The sequence below is a fragment of the Schistocerca serialis genome, chromosome 8, assembly GCF_023864345.2.
Source record: "Schistocerca serialis cubense isolate TAMUIC-IGC-003099 chromosome 8, iqSchSeri2.2, whole genome shotgun sequence".
In the NCBI taxonomy this organism is placed as follows: Eukaryota; Metazoa; Arthropoda; class Insecta; order Orthoptera; family Acrididae; genus Schistocerca; species Schistocerca serialis.
The window spans coordinates 439,249,455-439,274,228 of NC_064645.1; the positions used below are offsets into that span (position 1 = coordinate 439,249,455).

The window sequence follows — 24,774 nt, forward strand, 5'->3', positions numbered from 1 at the left end:
GATGCTCGTCTTATAAGCCATTTTCAAAACATCACCCATTCGGTTCAAATACTCTTCCGGCTCTTTAGCCCTCTCTGATAGAATTACTCGTACAATATCATCGGCAAACCACAAAGTTTTAATTTCTTCTCCGTGTACTTCAATTTCTTTTCAAAATTTTTCCTTGGTTTTTCTCCGCAGATTGCACAATTTAGATGCTGAATAACTTCAGGAATAGGTTAGAATTCCATCTCACTCCCTTCTCCATCACTGCTTCCCTTTCTTGACCTTCAACTTTTATAACTGCCGTCTGGTTTTTGTACGAGTCGTAAATACCCTTCCGGTCCCTGTATTTCATTCTGATACGTCAAGAATTTCAACAAGTGTATGCTGGCAAACAATTTCATAAGCTTTTTCCACATATGCAAATGCTATAAACTTAGATTTCTCTGACGTATCTTCTAATATACGTCGTTGGGACAGTATTCCTACATTTCTCCGAAACTTAAATTCATCTTCTCGAATGTCGGCTTCTACCGGTTTTTTCCATTCTTCTGTAAATAATTAGTGTCATTACTCTGCAACTATGTTTTTTAAGCTGATATTTTGTTAATATTCACAGCTGTCAGCACCTGCCTTCATTTGGAATTGAAGCTGTTAAGAAGAAACAAGCTGTCTTCCTTCTTCATGTCACATATATTGATTGCTGTATCAAGCCTGTTAGGAAATGGAGAAAGTTTTGAAACTGTTAAATTCTTCGAGTGTATCATATAGTTTGCAGACAGGTGGATTTCTTTTGTTGTTCATAATTTTTGAAATACAGGCCTTTGTCAATTTATACTCAATGCAATTAACTAAGCTGTGGAAGTCTTACATGTACGTATAATAATGACGATCATGTCTTTTTTCACTATTGGCTATGACTAATGGGCTGCTTTGTTAGAGAGCAGCTGCAGAAACAATATGGCCTGCACCCATATCAGTTATGTAAGCATTCAAACATACAAAACTCATTTGAAGAGAAGTAGCTTACACTATATTTTTAGATTTACATTATACTTGCAATATTAAAGTTATAATGAAATCGAAAGAGACACAAATTTGTCACATCTTTAGCGTTACCACGAGTCGAATCACAACAGTTGCAATGGTATTTGTGCAGTAAGCAATATAGATTGTTCCCAGTCACCTGAGGGCGCGAGTGAACTTGTGCAGTATACTTGTGTGTGTGTGTGTGTGTTTACACTCGTGGCTGTATTGCAGACGCTCCGCGGCAGCGGCCCCACCTGAGCGGTCTGCGCACTCGCTACCGGCCCGGGGACCTCCTCAACGTCAACTGCACCGCCGGCGCCAGCAGGCCGCCGGCTTCACTTACCTTCATAGTCAACGACGCCCAGGTGAGTGCAGTTCCCGCACTGTGCGCACTGTCTCACACGGTAATATCTGAAGAGTAACGAGACAGATTATCGATAAACTGTACATCCACTATACGCACTGAATACACAGCGTGATTCAGCTGCCCCTACGAATGGGTTTTATGCAAACCGCGACGCCCTCAAAAACCCCACGCAAGGTTTTCATATTCTCTCGCCCACTATGTGCAGATTATTAGTCCTACAGAAAAAAATGATCAGGGCCTTATTGCAGGAAATTCAATGCAGTTAAATCTTTTACTAGGACACATTTCGCTGGAGGCCACGATTTTCAAGTTAGTGAAGAGAAACGTACTAAAGTGACCTTCAAACACATCTCCATCCCCAAACTCATCCCTCACCAGTCAACATTTTTAGTATGTAATTTGCTACTGCACGAATTACTTCCCGCATTCTACCTGTTTTGGTCGTAATTGACTGGCGTTATTACGTCACAGCCATAGCCAAGCACTTACAGACTGTAAAACTGCCATAACAATTTTATGAATTTTAACAGCATAAAACAAACAATTACATCGTTGTATTTGTCAGGTCTTTCAACTGCAAAACTACTGTGCTTTGTAAAGGTTAAGTTCGGAGCTGAATGTCAACATAATTAGTTATTGTGTAATGTTTACAAAAGTCGTTTTCTTTCATTATGCTCACAAAAATGGTTCAAATGGCTCTGAGTACTATGCGACTTAACTTCTGAGGTCATCAGTCGCCTAGAACTTAGAACTAATTAAACCTAACTAACCTAAGGACATCACACACATCCATGCCCGAGGCAGGATTCGAACCTGCGACCGTAGCGGTCGCTCGGCTCCAGACTGCAGTGCCTAGAACCGCACGGCCACTCCGGCCGGCCATTATGCTCACAGGTACGATTAAGATTATATTAGGCTAGATCCAGTTTTCGTCCCATAGACTCAAAAATGAGATGATTCTTGTGGGTGTAGAACAAGTGAGAAAATCTAAAATAAAAAACCTACATTAATAATGTTAATGAATGGTTGACTATGCTGCTGGTGTGATAGCCTATCAATAGAGAACAGAAATGACCAAATATTGGGAATAGTTCGTGTAGTCGGACTTTTTCGTACAGTGGTAGGAGCGAGTGCCACAAACAATATTCTAGAAATCCTGACTGGCGAAGGATGAGTTTGGGGGTGGAGGTGTGTTTGAAGATCACGTTTGTAAGTTTTTCTCCATTAATTATTAAACTACGACATCTAGCGAGAACATATGCCAACACAAAACTCAACTACATTAAATGTCCTACAAAAAGTTCCTGCTAATTTTTTCTGTAGGATTAACAGTTTGGAAGTAGTGAGGGAAATAATGTGAAAATCTTGGTAGTGGTATTTGAAGGCAGTGCAGGTTGCATAAAACCAATAGGTAGGGGCAGCTGAGTCACACTGTATAATTATAAACAGGTTGTTTCAAATCACATAGACGAACTTCAAGGGGATGTAGAAGTTGTCTTGAGGCACAAAATCTGTGTCTGGAAACTTCATCATGCTGCAAAACATCGAAATTAAAAGCGCCGGCGCCTCCCTGTAGGCCTCCCCTCCAGCAGCAGACGAGGCGTTGTACACGAACAGACCGCAGGTAAGTCGAGACGTGTGGTTTTTGATATTTGGTGATCAGGATCGAGTGCCAGGATCGCCAGTGGAGCAGACGGAGTTAGCTGCTGCGTACACAGGCCATTTCTCTGATGAATGCGATGCTCTGTTGCCGTGGTCGCTGACGGTGTCGGACGCGGACTTCTGTCCACAGTGTATCGTCTCCCGCTATACAGTCTCCCATGTTCTGTGGCATGGTGTACAGAATGCAAGAGACAGAGAGCGACAGCGTCGAAATTACAGTGGCGAACTCCGGCCTACGCAGCAGCCATCGCGGCCGCGGTCGCATTGTGTGAATAACGGCAAACACTCTGCGACATCGGCGGACTTACTGAAGTTAAAGGATAGGAACCATGAACACAAGGAACGGGGGTATTGTGGCAGGCAAGAGACAACAGGACCCAAGAAATGTACAGTTCGATTTATTCTGTTCGTACACGAAATGAAATACCTTGTGCAAAGTAAAGAACAAACGTTAAAAACTATATGTTCCCTTGTGGTCGACATTGCTTTCTTCATTTGTTTACATTAATTTATCGGATCGCTGCTACTCCAATATGCCCAGCAGGCAGGCGCCGGCTCCTATAACTTCGACGGTCTGTAGCACCGCTAGACGATGTTTCCGGCCAACGGTTCCTGTGCACCTTTTCTCCCTCAAGTCACCTTCCACATTCCCAGAAAGTCTATCGATGTAATTCTGACACATACTGTATAGTTCAAGCCTCCCTCCATGGAAAGTAACGTCACCGAAGCAAGCGATAACCGACTTTCACGTCACTGTCGATGGAGAACAGAGTAAACCTCTGTGCGACACTCATTCAAACGGCTGCCACGACATCAATAACAAAATTCCCATATTCTATGTATTTTTACTTTGAAATATTTCTTCTACAGAACAGTTACATTACTGAATTTACCACATACACATGTATTTATTTGTAAAAAATATCATAGTCCCATTTTTTTAACTGCTACTGGCTGTTGTATCCTCAAGTACTCGTCAATTGGTTTTCAGTAGCGTAAACGGGCAGGACTTTCGGAAGCACCTTTTTTTGGCGCACCAAAGTTAACACACACCGATGAGCCAAAACATTATGACCAGTGCCCACCGCGAGGTTGTATGTTGCCTGGTGACGCTGAGGGCATGTGATGAGGTAAGGGAAGTATATGAGCGGAGCAGAGACGAATGGGGAATCATTAGAGCGACAATAAGCGGCGCAATTGCGGAAATACCCTGACTTAAGTGACTTTGTCAAAAGCCAGATTGTTGTGGCCCAGTGCCTGGGAACGAGCACCTCGGAAACGGCGAAGCTCGTCGGCTGGTTGCGTGCTACCGTCTGTGGAAAGTATGACGATGGTATCTGTTCTTTAGCACATGTCCTAAAGGACAGATACCATCTTCATATAGTTAAAGCTAACCGGCCATTTACCTTCTTCTTCTGTGCGGATGCACACGTATTGCCTGAACTCTTACGGCAGTCGGTAAGATCGTCTGCCGCGAGTAATGAGTGTAATGGGCAGGGGCACTACGAATGTAGTGTGTGGACATCAAGTTGGGAATATTGGTCTCAAGGGATGAATCCCTGCAGTCGCACTACCCCCTGTGCCCCCGGTGGCTCAGATGGATAGAGCGTCTGCCATGTAAGCAGGAGATCCCGGTTTCGAATCCCGGTCGGGGCACACATTTTCAGCTGTCCCCGTTGATGTATATCAACGCCTGTCGTCAGCATAGGGTCTTGATTTAGTTATCATTTGATTTTGTGGAAAGTGGTTGACTATTGCTGAAACCACGTGTAGGCGACCAGAAGTTGGATGTCCATATCTCATCACAGAACACAGGGATCGGAGGTTTGGCTGGTCCCTAAAGCAGGATAGGTGGCGATCCCTGTGTCAGATCTGACTACAGAGTACAGTGCTGGCGCAGACACAATTGCTTTGGGGCACACCGTTCAGCGGAAAGTGTTGAACATGGTGTTCTGCAGCAGAGAACGCCTATTCGTTCCATGTTGGCCCAACATCATCGTCAGTTACAATTACAATGGGCACAGGATCACCGATATTGGATAGCGGATCAGTGTAATCGTCTCACCTGGTCAGATGAACCCCGCTTATTGTTAAACCAGGTCGATGGTGGTGTACAGATACGCCGTCATTCACACAAACGGCTGCTCGAAACAGGCAGCGACACAGCCTTGGGGAGGCAGTAGTATTATGTTATGGGGGTCGTTTATCTGGGCTTCCAGGGACCAGCGGTAGTAATAGAACGTACCACTACAGCTGTGAACTACGTGAACACTAATAGGTATCGCCTGTAACCCCTTATCCTTGATGTCTTTTTCAACAGCTGTGGCTTGTTCCATCAGGATAACTGTCTACCTCACAAGGCCAGAATCGTTATGCAATGATTTGAGGAGCATGACGGTGAACTCACATTGATTTCTTGGCCATCAGTTTCGGCTTATCTGAATCCGACGAAACCCAACCGGGACGCTAACGGGCGCAGGCTCCGCGCCCACAAACCAGCAGCAGGTAAATTACAGTAAATGTGTGATCTGAGCGTGGGCATCTGGTGCCACAAACCTCCGGAAACCTTTCAAATACTTGTCGAATCACTGGCACCCAGAATCACTGCTTAATTGCGTTGCAGAAGTGGACCAACACGATTATAAGTGGGTGGTCATCATGTTTTGGCTCATCAGTGCAGTTTTTGCAGATGCCACGGTTGGGTGGGACACGCGGTGTATTGTAATTAGACGTTTACATGTTATAGGTAATTAAATTAGTTAGGCCTGTATCTCGTATATATGTCATTTATAGTTACACCACCTGAAATGTCACATCACAGTTGTATGTTTATTATTTGTCAATGTTTTCATTGTATTTGAGTATATCCGAAAAGTCGTAAAATAAATTACTATCATGTTAGAATAACGCTATGAAAGACAGAGTAATATTCAAGACAAATGTTTAGCGTTACAGCAGCTTCTAAGTCTATATCTGTATAGTAAGCTTTCCTAGGTATGTGGTGGAGGATGATATGTGCATCGCTAACACTCTCTCATTTACCTTGATGGTCTTTCCGCCAGATAAATGCAGGAGCAAGCGCTATGTTCATTGACTCCTATAGGAACGTTCGCTCTCGGAAAATTAACAGCAATCTACAACGCCTCTCTTGCAGTGTCTGCCACTGGAGGTAGATCAACAGTCATTCAGTTCAAAGTGCTGGGGATGGCCTCAAAGTACTTAGCTCACGAATGAGTTTGTTAGAGTTTGGCGTTTTGAAGAAACGGATCGGCGAGGGTCGTGGACGAATGCGATTTCAGTCTGCGTGCCTTCAAGCTGTTCTGATGACATGTGAATTTAAACCAGTCGTGTTCAGTTTCAATATTTCTAAAGGTTCTCGAGAACAATTGCTGGACTCAGAGCAAACGCTGGCGCAGCCATCAGAATTTCGCAAGTGGTATCGTGATACATTCATTTATTTGAGTAAATCTACTCTGCCTCTTTGATTAATATGGTAATATGCACCATTTTAATTATTTTGATGCTTAAATTTCATAAAGGTGAGTGGTGACTAAGAGGCGACGTGAAATATTAGTCTCAATGGAAATGGATATTTGGAGGAGAAGCAGTGGCACCTACGGTATGAGTCACGCTACAGGGTTACATTTACTGAACTATATGAAAAAGCCTAAATTTGTTACAAATTACGGAGTACACACACTTTATTGATTATATAAAAGTCACTACAGATATGCAGATTTAGGTTATGATATGTTCGATGTGCCCGCCATCATTGATGATGATGTGGCGCAGATAAATAGCGAAATTCTGCATGACCCGCTAAAGTGACGGAACATCGATCCACATGTTGACCTCCTGAATGGCTGTTTTCAGCTCAGAAATGGTGTTGGGGTTATTGCTCTAACCTTGTCTTTAATATAGCTCCACAAACAGCAGTCACATGTGTTGAGATCTGGAGAATATGGCGGCCAACCGAGGCCCATGCCAGTGGCCTCTAGGTCCTCCAGAGCCAGAATGCAGTCCCCAAAGTGCTTCTCCAGGACATCACACTTCTGCTTCGACGCGTCGAGCTCCGTCTTGCATGAACCACATCTTGTCGAAATCGGGGACACTTTGGATAATAGGAATGAAACCATCTTCCAGAACCTTCACGCACTGCTTGGTAGTCACCGTGCCATCAAGGAATATTGCATCGATTATTCCTTAACCGAGCTGTCATCCGTTGAGGGTGAAGAGACTTCTCGATAGCGAGATGCGGATTCTCAGTTCCTCAAATGCGCCAATTTTTCTTATTGGCGATCCCATCCAAATGAAAATGGGCTTCGTCGCTAAACCAAACCATATTCACATCAAAGTCCTTTTCGCCAATTCTGTGGACAATAGTGTTGGCGAAACACAACAGCTGTTCTGTGGTCCTGGCGCTTAGTGGCTGATGGGTTTGAATTTTGTCTGAGAAGACATGCAGGTCTTCAACAACAGTTTGTCGCAGTGTCTCCCGATTGAGTCCCACCTGTTGCGCAACTCGTATGATCGATTTCCTGTGGCTGGTTTGAAATCCGACGCGTGTCTTCTCGATGTTTTCAGGCGTTTTCACCCTTTTTGGAAAACCGACATTGCCAACACTGTCATCACGAACACTCCCATTTTCTCAAACTTGCGGATCAAATTGTAGATTGTTAGAGACACTTGAACCGGTATCTGCAGCTTGAACTCGATTGCAAACATCCTTTGAGCCGTAGCAGGGGTTTTACTGGTCGCATAGTAGGTCTTCACAAGCGCTATACTCTCAGGCATGCTGTATCGTGACATTTTCACTTCCAAATGGCCAACAAGGCCAGTGAGCGTGTGCATACTAATTTCCATCATGCCCCGCGGCCAACCGTGCAGTTTGAACGTCCTAACGCAAACCGTTCAGAAGTTATAACTACTTTATTTCATGCAGTTCAATAACTGTCACCCAGTAAATGGTATTGTATTGTATTGTATGTTAACTGGGGGCCTAGAAACGACGGAGAGGCTCCGTCCCCGCCGCAGCCGCAGTGGTCCACAACCACACGACTACTACCGCAGTCCACTTCACCCTTCCGCCGCCCCACACCGAATCCAGGGTTATTGTGTGGTTCGGCCTTCGGCCCCCTGCCCTGTGGACCCGCCTCCCCCACCCCCCCCCACCTCTCCCCCCCCCCCCCCCCAGGGAACGTCTCACACCAGACGAGTGTAACCACCATGTTTGCGTGGTAGAGTAATGGTGGTGTACACGTACGTGGAGAACGTGTTTGCGCATCAATCACCGACATAGTGTAGCTGAGGCGGAATAAGGGGAACCAGCTCGCATTCGCCGAGACAGGCGGAAAACCGCCTAAAAGCCATCCACAGACTGGCCGGCTCACCGGACCTCGACACAAGTCCGCCGGGCAGATTCGTGCCGGGGACCAGGCGCCCCTGTCCACTCCGGAAAGCCGTGCGTTAGACCGCTCGGCTAGCCGGACGGGCCAGTAAATGGTACTATACCACATGGAAAGAGAGACTTGTTTAGGCGAGACGAAACGTCTCCTCTGAGATGAGCACTGCAAGAGGACGAATGTAAATAGGTGTCCGTAACAAGAGAGAAATGTGTTCCCCCCGACATTAAGGAAACTTGCTTTTTACGTAGGAGATAGCGCACTTTCGTGTAGTGGTGACCGTAAGACGACATATATGCAACTAACGACAAATGTCGTTGCCTTTCGATTGTCTTCAACATTGCTGTATCTTTCATAGAGTTGTTGCAACATGCTGATAATTTATTTTTCGAGTTTTCCGAATTACTAAGATACAATGAAAACATTGACAAATGATAAATATATAATTTATATGCAGTCGTTATGGTATGTGATGTGTCCTTTCTTGTGATGACTTCTCATCTTTCATTAATATAAAGCGCAAATAATTCTTTTTGTGGAAGATGCTGGTATAGCATTCGAGTTCACGTATCTTGCATTTATCTAAAGGGCAGGATGCAACATAAACAACATAATTAAAATTAATTTGCTGATTAGTACTCAGGATTTCGGAATGGGTAAATTGATAAGAGCTTCAAACGCAAACTACGTTTTATAAGTCATCTTACAAGCTTCATCAGTGTAACTTTTGATCTGCGTTTGATAGCCAGTCTTGGTGAGAAAAGTGTAAAAAATTGCCCTACTTTATACGTAGCCGTGCTAGGCATCTACAATGGAGGTTGGGGATGGCCTTAGCCCTCAATACACTTAGTCATAGACTCTCCCACTTTCGTGTGTCAAAAGTTTTAAATGCCTCGATATAAATGTTGGAAGTAGCTTTATCCGTTTGAATAAAGGGTTGGAACTTAAATAGTGGCAACTATTTATTCACAACCGATACAAAGGAGTTACATGTTTGCACCTGTTGCTGTCCTTCAGAGTAATGACCTGTTGTATAGAACCCGTTGCCACCGATGTGGAAGGCGTAGTATACCGGTAACAGAAGCTGTTCTGTTGATTATACGATTGGAGCGGTCTACTGCCTGTCGAATCTCTGGAACAGTTCTGAAGCGAATGCCATCGTCAATGCACAGTATTACCGTTCGTTTTTGGAGCATCGCCTGCGACCATCTCTGCGAAAGAAGCTTTCTGCGCAACCCACCCATCGCTTTGCACTATAATGCGCGGGCGCATACAGCGCGAGCTGTGGCTGCTCTGTTCGGTCGATGGGACTGGGAAGTACTGTACCATCTACCATACTCTCCGGACTTAAGTCCCCGACTTTGATTTTATTCCAAAGATGAAGGAACCACTTCGTGGCATTCGTTTCAGAACTGTTCCAGAGATTCGACTGCTCCATTCGCACCATCAACAGAACAGGCTCTGCTAACGGTATACTACGCCTTCCACATCGCTGGCAACAGGTTCTACACAACGCTGGTGACTACTTTGAAGGACAGTAAGAGGTGCAAACATGTAACTCTTTTGTATCGGTTGTGAATAAGTAGTTGCTACTATTTAAGTTCCAATCCTCGTTCAAAACTTTAATCTTTTGACTTGAAGCACCTGAAGATGCAAATTTAATTTGCGAAACCCGTCGTGTTCGCCAATAAAGAGTTCTAACAGTCGTTCCGGCCTTGTTTATTGAAATCACGTAAAAATTACTTTGCTTTGTGTACTTTACTGAGATGGTACTCGTGGGTCGCGCGACACGTCAGGTACACACTGCAGGAAAATATACTGTAAGCAGTGAACGTCTCGCATGCGGCCAGAAGTCTCACGCTGACAAATGGCTGTGCTTACAAAAGATCAGCCATATCAAAACAACAGTGTAATGCTGGGAATATGAAGAGTCTCCCGTATCCACTGGTTCTAGCATAGAAATGCTCTAATTACACATCATAAAATAGTTTGTTCACTTTTTCAGTTGATTAATGGAGAACGTAAATAAATGAGCAAATAACATGACACTAGATATTTTTTGAGACTAACAGGAATACAGAGGTACCTCTGCAGCATCCAGACGACCAGCACACAACGCAGCTCCGGGAGCCCGAGTCAACTGTCCGGGCGGACCACGAACGGTTCGTGGAAGTCTCATTTGCATGTTATTTATCATCATTTCCATCTTTATTAACTATGCATCGGAATCCGACAGATTTGCTGCTTTCACGCTGTAGACGCACAGAAAACCACATTTTCAATGCGGGAATTGCTAACGGCTTCGTTATGGATATCACAAAGACTACCTCCAACGTGAAGCATTGATTAACACACACACACACACGGACCTACAGACGGCGACGGCTAAATAATATTTTGACACGTCATACAACTGTAAGTGGGGGAGGAGGAGAGGGGCGACAGCTGTCGCTAGGACTAACAGCATTTTGTTTTTTGCTGACTTTAAAAATATTTTGGTTCGTTGCATTACTCTCTATTGATTCGTTATATAAATCCAGCATGCCTGAGTCGCACTACGTTTGCACGTTTCGTGCGTTATCACATACAACGACTTAACGGCAAAACGTGCTGATCCCACAGCTAACTGATATCTTCACAAAGGTTGGCGACTAGTCTGAGAATGTTAGAAATACAGAGGGAAGTGTCCAAAACAGGACCCCTATTGTGTTTTTATTTTAAAAAATAGAAAATAATTAAAGTATATTTTAAAAGCGTGTAATATTAACCATTTAATGCTGTGCACTATCTACATTTTATTCTTAGAAAATGTAATTAACTGTCACTATAAAAAATTTATTTTCAAAAACTTTACACTTAGTGAGCTTGAAAAGTAGTTGCAAAAATCGGACCTCTTCTAAAAATAGTCAAAATAACATTAAACAAAATTAGAAAAAGGTATTAAACCTTATAAAAGTAAGTATAAAATAAAGAATTACAAAGTAAGCATAAAATAAAGTTTTCTAGAGTATTGCAGAGTCTCTCTATGTTTTCTTTACTTCCTCACCCCAGCCAACGTTCGGTGGGCTGCAGGCTCTCAGGTGAAGAAGGAGTGGTTATCCCTGCCGAAACCTAGGTCAACATCCGGTTTCTATTTGCAGTCGAGGCGGATTATTTATAATCATTATATTACCTTCTTGTTTTTCGAATTATGATCAGTAATATCAACACTGCAAAAGAAGCAATCATCAGAATGATTTCTTGGCTCCCTCCTTATCATAGAAATGGTTCAAATGGCTCTGAGCACTATGGGACTCAACTGCTGTGGTCATAAGTCCCCTAGAACTTAGAACTACTTAAACCTAACTAACCTAAGGACATCACACACATCCATGCCCGAGGCAGGATTCGAACCTGCGACCGGAGCGGTCGTGCGGTTCCAGACTGTAGCGCCTTTAACCGCTCGGCCACTCCGGCCGGCCCTTATCATAGAACCATTTTCTCAGATCTTCACCACGCACATAACATACCTTATATGGCGCCCAATATTTATCTTGATCACCTTTTCCACAAAGTCTGTAATGTTTCTTTGGTGTTTTTTAATCGCAAATTCACCACAAATATAACAAAAACTGTCAGCAGAGTTTTTACAATCACGATTAGACATTGTACTGAGCACATGTACTGGAAACGGGAAAGTGAGGTTAGGTTGACAGTAAACAAAACACCATCTCTTAACACAAATATAGAATCGCTCTTTTTGCCAGAAAATGTTTTTCAGCAGTGTTACCAACGTCATCTACATTCATTACACCTTCTTTCTAAATTATTTTAACTATATAAATCTGTTAAATTCTTTAAGAAATTGCTAAATTTAATGAATTTGACTGTAAAATGTGGAGAAATGGTGGGTGATACAGTTTTTTGAGTATCCTATTTGGACTTCCCACCCTAAAAAACACAAGAATAAGGTATTTTCAGAGAAAAAAATTTTCCATCCTGCCGTGTGTAATTCATTATATCTTTCACTTGAGTTACAGGCATCCAGGTTTCTCATAAGCGTTATATCGGTGAAGTGCGAACGTAAAGGACAACTTCCGTCACCGTTGTGGCGGACCAAAGGAATTACTGTTGTGGATCACTTGTCAGGCTTCATCTCTGCTGCAGACGATTTCTGCTGTAGCAAACCCAGGCAGAGCGTTGCGCCGATGGGACTATGTTGTCGTATGCGTGCTTTTTCTGTACTTAAGTCACTGATCATATAGATAAATGCACAATGTCGCTCAGACTGAAACAGACTACGGAATCATCGGGTTGTGGGTGAGTGAACATATTTCGTGCAGTGATGAGCACATTATATCATGATGCACGAAGGCCTATGTCTGTCCTGTGGACGCCTGACGAATGGTATTTACTTGAAGGTCTGGTCACAGCATTCTTCGTTAATAAGTATTAAGAAAGGGAAAATATAACTTAAGCAAAAAAGAAAGTAGCCAAACAATCTATCACGAAGGAAATTCAGGAGAGAGGCTGGCCTAAAAATACAGAATGGAGGAATTTCAATAGCTGTCAAGCAAAAACGAGTAACTTACTTAAAAATTGTGCAGAATCTTAACTCAGAAAATGAAGAAGAATATAATAGATGTAGAAATAATAACAGGGAAACTGAAGCAAGTACCTCGGGATAGATCAATAAAGTCAATTGAAGTCGGGGTCCGTGGGACCCAAGAGATAGTTTATAACTTAATAAAACTTCTTAGTAATGATGATGAAATTTCCAGTGTAAATGTAACCACAAAAGAATCATTGATCGAGAATTATAAAAAATTATTGTACAATGACATTCAAAGGGCGTGTTAAGAAGATCAAAGCATAGATAGTGGTGCTGCAGGAATTAACCCAGTAGATATAGAGGGATTTAATACAGCAATGAAAGCCTTTTAAAAAAGGACATCCACAGTGTTAGATAAAATATTGTGGAGTTCTTCTAATATGATGGTTTGGTTATTAAATTCAAGTACCTACATTTAATTAACCTTGGCTGGGAAAGGAAAATCATACGCAAGGAATAGAGAAAACGGTATGTAACGTCACTTTTCAAGAAAGGTGACAGCTCTTGTATTAACTACCGTGGAATTGTTGGTAATGGAATATATGCTAAACAGCAAACAGTAAGCATAAGATTATAACAAACTCTCTTTTACAGGAAGAACAATGTGCATTCAGAAAAGAGAGATGTTTCATAGACAATTTATTTGGCTTTAAACAGATATTGGAGAAGAGAAGAGAATTTAATTTACATCACCTTCGTTGATTTTGTAGAAACTTCTATATGTACGAAGAAATTTGGTAGTGAAAGTAACATGTGCATGCAGGAATAAAACCGAATAACAAAATTTACATAAATACTATGCTTTACAGGGACGATCAATTCGTCCTACAGGACGACCAAGATAAGCTTCAGAAATTATTAAACTTGCTAAATATCATTTGTAAAAGTTGTAATTTTTAAGTACGGTATGAGGAAAACAAGTGTTATTGCACTGCAAGGAAAATACCCACTAGAGCCAAGCTGGTAATTGACGATCAACCAACAGGACAAGTTCCAAGATTCGCTTATTTTGGTTTTGAGTTATCTTTTAACGTCTATGATGAAGGGAAGATAAAGCTAGATCGACTTCAGTATATGTGTGGAACAATACGGCGAACATTGAAGGGTAAGTTAGAGAAGAGGCACAACATACATTTTGTCAGACTGTGACTGTGACACTACTACTGTATGGAAGCAAGATGTGAGTCACAGTCACCTGAAGAGTAGTTCCTCGGATCAGTTAAATGAATTCAAAGCCATTGCAATATCTGTTGACTAAGCTCTGTTTCACATCTTCGCAGTCTGTCTTCACGTTTTGGCTCACCTTTCATGTTCATGTGAACTGTACCTACCGCTTCTTCTTTCATGCAAGTAGCGGAAGACATACAGCAACAATCTGTTATTTAGTCTTTGTTTTATAGCGTGAGTTTGTTAAGGAATCGTTTACGGTGTGTTCCAGAAGGAATACTCAGTATTCAGGGATATGACGGGATCAACCATCCGAAACAAAAAGTCTAGTAATCATAGGCTCTAAAATAGATACCTTCAGAGCTAAAAGTACTTGTTCATCTTCGCTACTGTGAAACAAACTTCTTCTACTGCACGTTTTTTCACTCTTCTGACTTGTTTTGATGTGATCCGCTACGACTTACTCTTCTGTGCCAACCTTTTCGTCTCAGGATAGTACTTGAAACCTACGTCCTTAATTATTTGCTGGATGTATTCCAATCTCTGTCTTCCTCTACAGTTTTTACCCTCTACAGCTCCTTCTAGTACCATGGATGTTATTGCCTGATGTCTTAACAGATGTCCTTTCATCTTGTCCCTTCTTCTTGTCAGTGTTTTCCTTATATTCCTTTCCTCACCGATTCTTCCTGATCCGGTTTTTCCACAAAACATGCTTCACTGTCATACGAGCTGTGTTGCAAACATACATCGTCATAAATTTCTTGTTCATATTACAGCGTATGTTCGATACAAGTAGACTTCTCTTAGCCAGGAATGCCCTTTTTGGCTGTGCTAGTCTGCTTTTAGGAATGCCCTTTTTGGCTGTGCTAATCTGCTTTTTACGTTCTCCTTGCTCCGTCCGTTATGGGTTATTTTACTGCCTAAGTAGCAGAATTCTTTAGCTTCAGCTGCTTCCGACCACCAATTCCGATGTTACGTTTCTCGGTATTCTCGTTTCTGTTACTTCACATTACTCTCTTCTTCAGTTTACTCTCAATTCATATTCTGTACTCATTAAACTGTTCATTTCATTCAACACATCCTGTAACTGTTCTTCACATTCACTCAAGACAGAAATGTCACCAGCAAATCTTATCATTGTTATCATTTCACCATGGACTTTAATGCTAGTGCGGAAGCTTTCTTTGTTGCCGTCATTGCTTCTGCGATGTAGCGGCTGAACAATAGGGTCTAAAGACTACATCCCTGTCTTAAACCCTTTTTAATCCGAGCACTTCGTTCTCGGTTTTCCATTATTACTTTTCCTCTTGGATCTTGTAGATACTGTGTATTATCCGTCTTTCCTATAACTGACCTCTATTTTTCTCAGAATTTCGTACATCCGGCATCATTTTACATTGTCGAACGCTTTTCCAGATCGAAGACCTACGAGCACTTTATCAGTAGAATTGATTTGTTTCACAATAGTGGAGACGAACGAGTGCTCATTGTATGGACTTTTGAATTCATGTCCACTAGATTTTGTTACTTGTAATGGTCGTCACTGTCACATCCCTGAATACTGCCCATTCCTCCTAAACTTCAGTAGGTTTAATGCAGGTTATTAAGATTTTAGGTCAAAAATGACGTTTCGTTGTAGGAAATCTAACTTCTGTACATTCCACTTCACATAATGTTATTGTGCCTGTCTTTTTATAGTATCCGGATACATTTTGCTGTGGCTCTGTCTAATTGAATAGAAGAAAAAGAATAGAGAAAGAAGAAGTTTGTGATATGACTAGGAATTGGATACAAGTCCTAATCTCGTTCTCTCCATCCCTCTGTCCATCTCCTCTTCCCCCTTTATTTGCCCAACTCCTCTTCCTTTCGCCTCTCTCTGTCAGTCACCTCCTCGTCCTCTCTATCCACCCCATCACTCTCTCTCTCTCTCTCTCTCTCTCTCTCTCTCTCACTCTCTCTCTCTCCACCTCTTCCTGTCCCCTCTCTATGTCGATCTCCTCCGTCCCATTTTCTCGTGTCCACTTCCCCCATCCCTCAGAGCATCGTTTCTTCACTATCTGTGACCATGACCCTTGTTTATTGTTACTGCAGATTTGGATTTGTAGTAAATTTCTAATCATACCACCAGTAAGCCATAAATACAGGTTTCCTGTTTGCTAACAACGTTAACCTGAGTCGAAACAAGGCCCCGGGAGTAGACAACATTCCATTAGAACTACTGACGGCCTTGGGAGAGCCAGTCCTGACAAAACTCTACCATCTGGTGAGCAAGATGTATGAGACAGGCGAAATACCCTCAGACTTCAAGAAGCATACAATAATTCCAATCCCAAAGAAAGTAGGTGTTGACAGATGTCAAAATTACCGAACTATCAGTTTAATAAGTCACAGCTGCAAAATAATAACGCGAATTCCTTACAGACGAATGAAACACTGGTAGAAGCCGACCTCGGGGAAGATCAGTTTGGATTCCGCAGAAATGTTGGAACACTTGAGGCAATACTGATCCAACGACTTATCTTAGAAAATAGATTAAGGAAAGGCAAACCAACATTTCTAGCATTTGTAGACTTAGAGAAAGATTTTGACAATGTTGACTGGAATACTCTCTTTCAAATTCTAAAGGTGGCAGGGGTAAAATACAGGGAGCGAAAGGCTATTTACAATTTGTACAGAAACCAGATGGCAGCTAAAAGAGTCGAGAGGCATGAAAGGGAAGCAGCGGTTGGGAAGGGAGTGAGACAGGGCTGTAGCCTGTCCCCGATGTTATTCAATCTGTATATTGAGCAAGCAGTGAAGGAAACAAAAGAAAAATTCGGATTGGGTACTAAATTCCACGCAGAGGAAATAAAAACCTTGAGGTTGGCCGATGACATCGTAATTCTGTCAGAGACAGCAAAGAACTTGGAAGCGCAGTTGAACGGAATGGTCAGAGTCTTGAAAGGAGGGTATAAGATGAACATTAAAAAAAGCAAAAAGAGGATAATGGAATGTAGTCGAGTTAAGTCGGGTGATGCTGAGGGAATTAAATTAGGAAATGAGACACTTAAAGTAGTAAAGGAGTTTTGCTATTTGGGGAGCAAAATAACTGATGATGGTCGAAGTAGAGAGGATATAAAATGTAGATTGGCAATGGCAAGCAAAGCGTTTCTGAAGAAGAGAAATTTTTTAACATCGACTATAGATTTAAGTGTCAGGATGTCGTTTCTGAACGTATTTGTATGGAGTGTAGCCATGTATGGAAGTGAAATATGGACGATAAATAGTTTGGAAAAGAAGAGAATAGAGGCTTTCGAAATGTGGTGCGACAGAAGAATGCTGAAGATTAGATGGGTAGATCACATAACTAATGAGGAGGTATTGAATAGAATTGGGGAGAAGAGGAGTTTGTGGCACAACTTGACAAGAAGAAGGGACCGGTTTGGAAGACATGTTCTGAGGCATCAAGGAATCACAAATTTAGCATTGGAGGGCAGCGTGGAAGGTAAAAATCGTAGAGGGAGACCAAGAGATGAATACACTAAGCAGATTCAGAAGGATGTAGGTTGCAGTAGGTACTGGGAGATGAAGAAGCTTGCACAGGATAGAGTATCATGGAGAGTTGCATCAAACCAGTCTCAGGACTGAAGACCACAACAACAACAACGTTAACGTTTAGTACAGTAACATGTTAAGGTCTGAAGTAAATAGGAAAGGTACATCTTGAGATTTTTGGTAACAATGTTTTCACACACACACTCACACACACACACACATATATATATATATATATATATATATATATATATATATATATATATATATATATATATATACTCCTGGAAATTGAAATAAGAACACCGTGAATTCATTGTCCCAGGAAGGGGAAACTTTATTGACACATTCCTGGGGTCAGATACATCACATGATCACACTGACAGAACCACAGGCACATAGACACAGGCAACAGAGCATGCACAATGTCGGCACTAGTACAGTGTATATCCACCTTTCGCAGCAATGCAGGCTGCTATTCTCCCATGGAAACGATCGTAGAGATGCTGGATGTAGTCCTGTGGAACGGCTTGCCATGCCATTTCCACCTGGCGCCTCAGTTGGACCAGCGTTCGTGCTGGACGTGCAGACCGCGTGAGACGACGCTTCATCCAGTCCCAAACATGCTCAATGGGGGACAGATACGGAGATCTTGCTGGCCAGGGTAGTTGACTTACACCTTCTAGAGCACGTTGGGTGGCACGGGATACATGCGGACGTGCATTGTCCTGTTGGAACAGCAAGTTCCCTTGCCGGTCTAGGAATGGTAGAACGATGGGTTCGATGACGGTTTGGATGTACCGTGCACTATTCAGTGTCCCGTCGACGATCACCAGTGGTGTAAGGCCAGTGTAGGAGATCGTTTCCCACACCATGATACCGGGTGTTGGCCCTGTGTGCCTCGGTCGTATGCAGTCCTGATTGTGGCGCTTACCTGCACGGCGCCAAACACGCATACGACCATCATTGGCACCAAGGCAGAAGCGACTCTCAAAGCTGAAGACGACACGTCTCCATTCGTCCCTCCATTCACGCCTGTCGCGACACCACTGGAGACGGGCTGCACGATGTTGGGGCGTGAGCGGAAGACGGCCTAACGGTGTGCGGGACCGTAGCCCAGCTTCATGGAGACGGTTACGAATGGTCCTCGCCGATACCCCAGGAGCAACAGTGTCCCTAATTTGCTGGCAAGTGGCGGTGCGGTCCCCTACGGCACTGCGTAGGATCCTACGGTCTTGGCGTGCATCCGTGCGTCGCTGCGGTCCGGTCCCAGGTCGACGGGCACGTGCACCTTCCGCCGACCACTGGCGACAACATCGATGTACTGTGGAGACCTCACGCCCCATGTGTTGAGGAATTCGGCGGTACGTCCACCCGGCCTCCCGCATGCCCACTATACGCCCTCGCTCAAAGTCCGTCAACTGCACATACGGTTCACGTCCACGCTGTCGCGGCATGCTACCAGTGTTAAAGACTGCGATGGAGCTCCGTATGCCACGGCAAACTGGCTGACACTGACGGCGGCGGTGCACAAATGCTGCGCAGCTAGCGCCATTCGACGGCCAACACCGCGGTTCCTGGTGTGTCCGCTGTGCCGTGCGTGTGATCATTGCTTGTACAGCCCTCTCGCAGTGTCCGGAGCAAGTATGGTGGGTCTGACACACCGGTGTCAATGTGTTCTTTTTTCCATTTCCAGGAGTGTATATATATATGATCAAATCATCCGGACACCCCCCCCCCCCCCAAAACATACGTTTTTCATATTAGGTGCATTGTACTGCCACCTACTGCCAGGTTCTCAATTTCAGCGACCGCAGTAGTCATTAGACATCGTGAGAGAGCAGAATGGGGCGTCTGTGGAACTCACGGACTTCGAATGCGGTCAGGTGATGGGGTGTCACTTGTTTCATAAGTCTGTACGCGAGATTTCCACACTCCTAAACATCCCTAGGTCCACTGTTTCCCATGTGATAGTGAAATGGAAACTTGATGGGACACGTACAGCACAAAAGCATACAGGCCGACCTCGTCTGTTGACTGACGGAGACTGTCGACAATGAAGAGGGTCCTAATGTGTAATAGGCAGACATCTATTCAGACCATCACACAGGAATTCCAAACTATATCAGGATCCACTGCAAGTACTATGATAGTGAGGCGAGAGGTGAGAAAACTTGGATTTCGTGGTCGAGAGGCTGCTCGTAAGCCACACATCACACCGGTAAATGCCAAACGACGCCTCGCTTGGTGTAAGGAGAGTAAACATTGTATGATTGAATAGCGGAAAAGCGTTGTGTGGAGTGACGAATCACGGTACACAATGTGGCGATCCGATGGCAGGGTGTGGGGATGGCGAATGCCCGGTGAACGTCATCTGCCAACGTGCGTAGTGCCAACAGTAAAATTCGGTCAAAACTTCGAAGCAATCGGTACAGAAATTTCGAATATTAAGGGTTTTGAGCAAAGCAATATTTACATTTTATGACGTTTGCCCTTTTATTAGATATTGCATATAACAAGATGGCTTTGCAAAAGGGACATAAAACCACGTGGGTAATGTAATTAAATGTTGCGCCAAAATTTCGCAGCAATCCGTGAACAGCTTCCAGAGATTTCAGATTGTGAAGAGAACGAACATCTACGTTTATACTTGCGTTGGAACTGTTGATGTTCCTAATCAAAAATCTCCGAAAGTTTTTCACCGAAAGCCTTGAAATTTTAAGGTAGCGTTGCATTAGGATACGTGCGTTTTATATACCTATTTTTAATTTATGTTGTATATAATTTTTATAAATTTAATAATACGGAAATATTACAAAAATCTAAAAATTTTTCATAAAGGTATACATGTTTTCAACTTAGGACCATACAGCCAAACGGTTGCAAATAACTGTTTGGTACATTGACCTAGGTTTCGACACGTGTTATGAGTGTCTTTATCAGAATGAAAAAAAAAGCAGTGGTCCGAATTTAGAGCAGCTATACCCAAGTCAAAAATAAAATAAATCGTTCCAGCCTTTGCCACATGTGTCTAGCTAGGATCAATATCAGACAGTTTGGTGTCGATTCTAGCTCGACGCACATGGCAAAGAGTGGAACGCTTTATTTTATTTTTGACCTGAGCATAGCTGCTCTAAATTCGGACCATTGCTTTTTTGAAATTTAATTTTACGATTTATCATAATTTCATTCAGATGAAGGTATTCGTAGCATGGGTCTAAACCAAGGTCAATGTACCAAACAGATAGGGTTGATAGAAGAGATAGAGAGGATCCAACGGAGAGCAGCACGCTTCGTTACAGGATCATTTAGTAATCGCGAAAGCGTTACGGAGATGATAGATAAACTCCAGTGGAAGACTCTGCAGGAGAGACGCTCAGTAGCTCGGTACGAGCTTTTGTTAAAGTTTCGAGAACATACCTTCACCGAGGAGTCAAGCAGTATATTGCTCCCTCCTACGTATATCTCACGAAGAGACCATGAGGATAAAATCAGAGAGATTAGAGCCCACACAGAAGCACACCGACAATTCTTCTTTCCACGAACAATACGAGACTGGAATAGAAGGGAGAACCGATAGAGGTACTCAGGGTACCCTCCGCCACACACCGTCAGGTGGCTTGCGGAGTATGGATGTACACTCCTGGAAATGGAAAAAAGAACACATTGACACCGGTGTGTCAGACCCACCATACTTGCTCCGGACACTGCGAGAGGGCTGTACAAGCAATGATCACACGCACGGCACAGCGGACACACCAGGAACCGCGGTGTTGGCCGTCGAATGGCGCTAGCTGCGCAGCATTTGTGCACCGCCGCCTTCAGTGTCAGCCAGTTTGCCGTGGCATACGGAGCTCCATCGCAGTCTTTAACACTGGTAGCATGCCGCGACAGCGTGGACGTGAACCGTATGTGCAGTTGACGGACTTTGAGCGAGGGCGTATAGTGGGCATGCGGGAGGCCGGGTGGACGTACCGCCGAATTGCTCAACACGTGGGGCGTGAGGTCTCCACAGTACATCGATGTTGTCGCCAGTGGTCGGCGGAAGGTGCGCGTGCCCGTCGACCTGGGACCGGACCGCAGCGACGCACGGATGTACGCCAAGACCGTAGGATCCTACGCAGTGCCGTAGGGGACCGCACCGCTACTTCCCAGCAAATTAGGGACACTGTTGCTCCTGGGGTATCGGCGAGGACCATTCGCAACCGTCTCCATGAAGCTGGGCTACGGTCCCGCACACCGTTAGGCCGTCTTCCGCTCACGCCCCAACATCGTGCAGCCCGCCTCCAGTGGTGTCGCGACAGGCGTGAATCGAGGGACGAATGGAGACGTGTCGTCTTCAGCGATGAGAGTCGCTTCTGCCTTGGTGCCAATGATGGTCGTATGCGTGTTTGGCGCCGTGCAGGTGAGCGCCACAATCAGGACTGCATACGACCGAGGCACACAGGGCCAACACCCGGCATCATGGTGTGGGGAGCGATCTCCTACACTGGCCGTACACCACTGGTGATCGTCGAGGGGACACTGAATAGTGCACGGTACATCCAAACCGTCATCGAACCCATCGTTCTACCATTCCTAGACCGGCAAGGGAACTTGCTGTTCCAACAGGACAATGCACGTCCGCATGTATCCCGTGCCACCCAACGTGCTCTAGAAGGTGTAAGTCAACTACCCTGGCCAGCAAGATCTCCGGATCTGTCCCCCATTGAGCATGTTTGGGACTGGATGAAGCGTCGTCTCACGCGGTCTGCACGTCCAGCACGAACGCTGGTCCAACTGAGGCGCCAGGTGGAAATGGCATGGCAAGCCGTTCCACAGGACTACATCCAGCATCTCTACGACCGTCTCCATGGGAGAATAGCAGCCTGCATTGCTGCGAAAGGTGGATATACACTGTACTAGTGCCGACATTGTGCATGCTCTGTTGCCTGTGTCTATGTGCCTGTGGTTCTGTCAGTGTGATCATGTGATGTATCTGACCCCAGGAATGTGTCAATAAGATTTCCCCTTCATGGGACAATGAATTCACGGTGTTCTTATTTCAATTTCCAGGAGTGTAGATGTAGATGTAGAACAGTAATTTGCAAGCGGTTGACTGTATGATCCTGTGTTGAAACTGACATACCGTCGCTGAGTAACAGCGATGTTACTGTCTTTCAAAGTAGTCACCGGCGTTGTGTAGAACCCGTTGCCAGCAATGCGGAAGGAGTAGTATACCGTTAGCAGAGCCTGTTCTGTTGATGGTGCGAATGAAGCGGTCTACCGCCTGTCGAATCTCTGGATCAGTTCTGAAGCGAATCCCTCGAAGTGGTTCCTTCATCTTTGAAATCAAATCAAAGTCACAAGGACTTTTTAAGTCCGGGGAGTAGGGTGAATGGTATAGTACTTCCCAGTCCCATCGACCGAACAGAGCAGCCACAGCTTGCGCTGTATGCGCCCGCGCGCTGTCGTGCAAAATGATGAGTGGGCTGCGCAGAAAGTGTCGCCACTTTTTTCGCAAAGCTGGTCGCAGGTGTTGCTCCAAAAACGAACAGTAAGTCTGTGAATTGACGGTCTCTCGTTGAGAAACGTAGTGCGTTAGGGTAACACCGTCACAGTCGTACGCGGGAATCACCATAACTTTCACCATACTGGGGCTCTGACGCACATTCGACTTTTGCGGCGACCTATAGTGACGCCATTCATTGGATTGGCGTTTCAGTTTCGGCTCGTATGATGTGGCCCACGTCTCATTAAGTGTTACGATACGGCGTAAGAAAGCCTCTCCTTCGCGCTCATAGCTCTCCAAGTACGTGTGACCAGCGTCGTAACGTATCCATTTCTACATTTCCGTCAAATCATGCGGAACCCGTCGTGATGCAATTTTTCGCATGCCCAGGCGTTCCTTCAGGGTGCGAAGCACAACCATATGCGCTAATCTGGTTTCGTGGGCGAGCTCACGAATCGTATGGCGCCAATCACTGTCCACTAATGCGGCAACAGCATGCACTTCTTCCTCAGAGACGCTAGGACGACCAGCCCTATGCATGTCTGCCACAGCTTGCCGACCTTCGTTGAAGGCTTTAGCCAATGTGCTACTGTTCTGTACGGCAATGCCGATTCCCCGCACGCCTCTTGAAGACCTTGATGACACTGTCGTGCTGTACAACCTCTGCCACATTCAATCTTGATCCAACTCCGTCATGTTCCGAAAACAGAGTGACACCGCCCGTCCCATGTCACCGGGTGGTCCATTGATCGTGACCGGGCCAAATATCTCACGAAATAAGCGTCAAACGAAAAAACTACAAAGAACGAAATTTGTCTAGCTTGAAGAGGGAATCCAGATGGCGCTATGGTTGGCCCGCTACATAGGTCCAACGGATATCAATTGCGTTTTTTTAAATAGGAACCTCCATTTTTTATTACATATTCGTGTAGTACGTAAAGAAATATGAATGTTTTAGTTGGACCACTTTTTTCGCTTTGTGATAGATGGCGCTGTAATAGTCACAAACATACGGTTTTTTAAATTAAAATACAGAACGTAGGAACGTTTGAACATTTTATTTCGGTTGTTCCAATGTGATACATGTACCTTTGTGAACTTACCATTTCTGAAAAAGCAGGCTGTTACAGCGTAATTACCTGTAAATACCACATTAATGCAATAAACGCTCAAAATGTTTCCGTCAACCTCATTGTATTTGGCATACGTGTAACGACATTCCTCCCAACAGCGCACATGCATTGACAGTGCGCTGACGCATATTGTCAGGCGTTGTCGATGGATCACGATAGCAAATATCCTCCAACTGTCCCCACAGAAAGAAATCCGGGGACGTCACATCCAGTGAACGTGCGGGCCATGATATCGTGCTTCGACGACCAATCTACCTGTCATGAAATATGCTATTCAATACCGTTTCAACCGCACGCAAGCTTATGTGCCGGACATCCATCATGTTGGAAGTACATCGCCATTCTGTCATGCAGTGAAACATCTTGTAGTAACATCGGTAGAACATTACGTATGAAATCAGCATACATTGCACCAT

The 24,774-nt window shown here is 44.3% G+C and overlaps 1 protein-coding gene and 1 non-coding gene across 3 annotated transcripts in view; both read left to right on the plus strand.

Annotated features, from left to right (window-relative positions):
* LOC126416598 (uncharacterized) overlaps nt 1-24,774 on the plus strand; it is a 393,195-nt gene that overhangs the window by 352,239 nt on the left and 16,182 nt on the right. For both annotated transcript variants that reach the window (XM_050084354.1, XM_050084353.1), the window contains exon 4: nt 1,243-1,376. In XM_050084354.1, coding sequence (XP_049940311.1) covers nt 1,243-1,376 — 134 coding nt within the window. The remainder of the gene's footprint in view (nt 1-1,242; nt 1,377-24,774) is intronic.
* On the plus strand, nt 4,622-4,696 carry Trnat-ugu (transfer RNA threonine (anticodon UGU)). The gene has a single exon. It is a non-coding gene; the product is annotated as a tRNA-Thr (tRNA).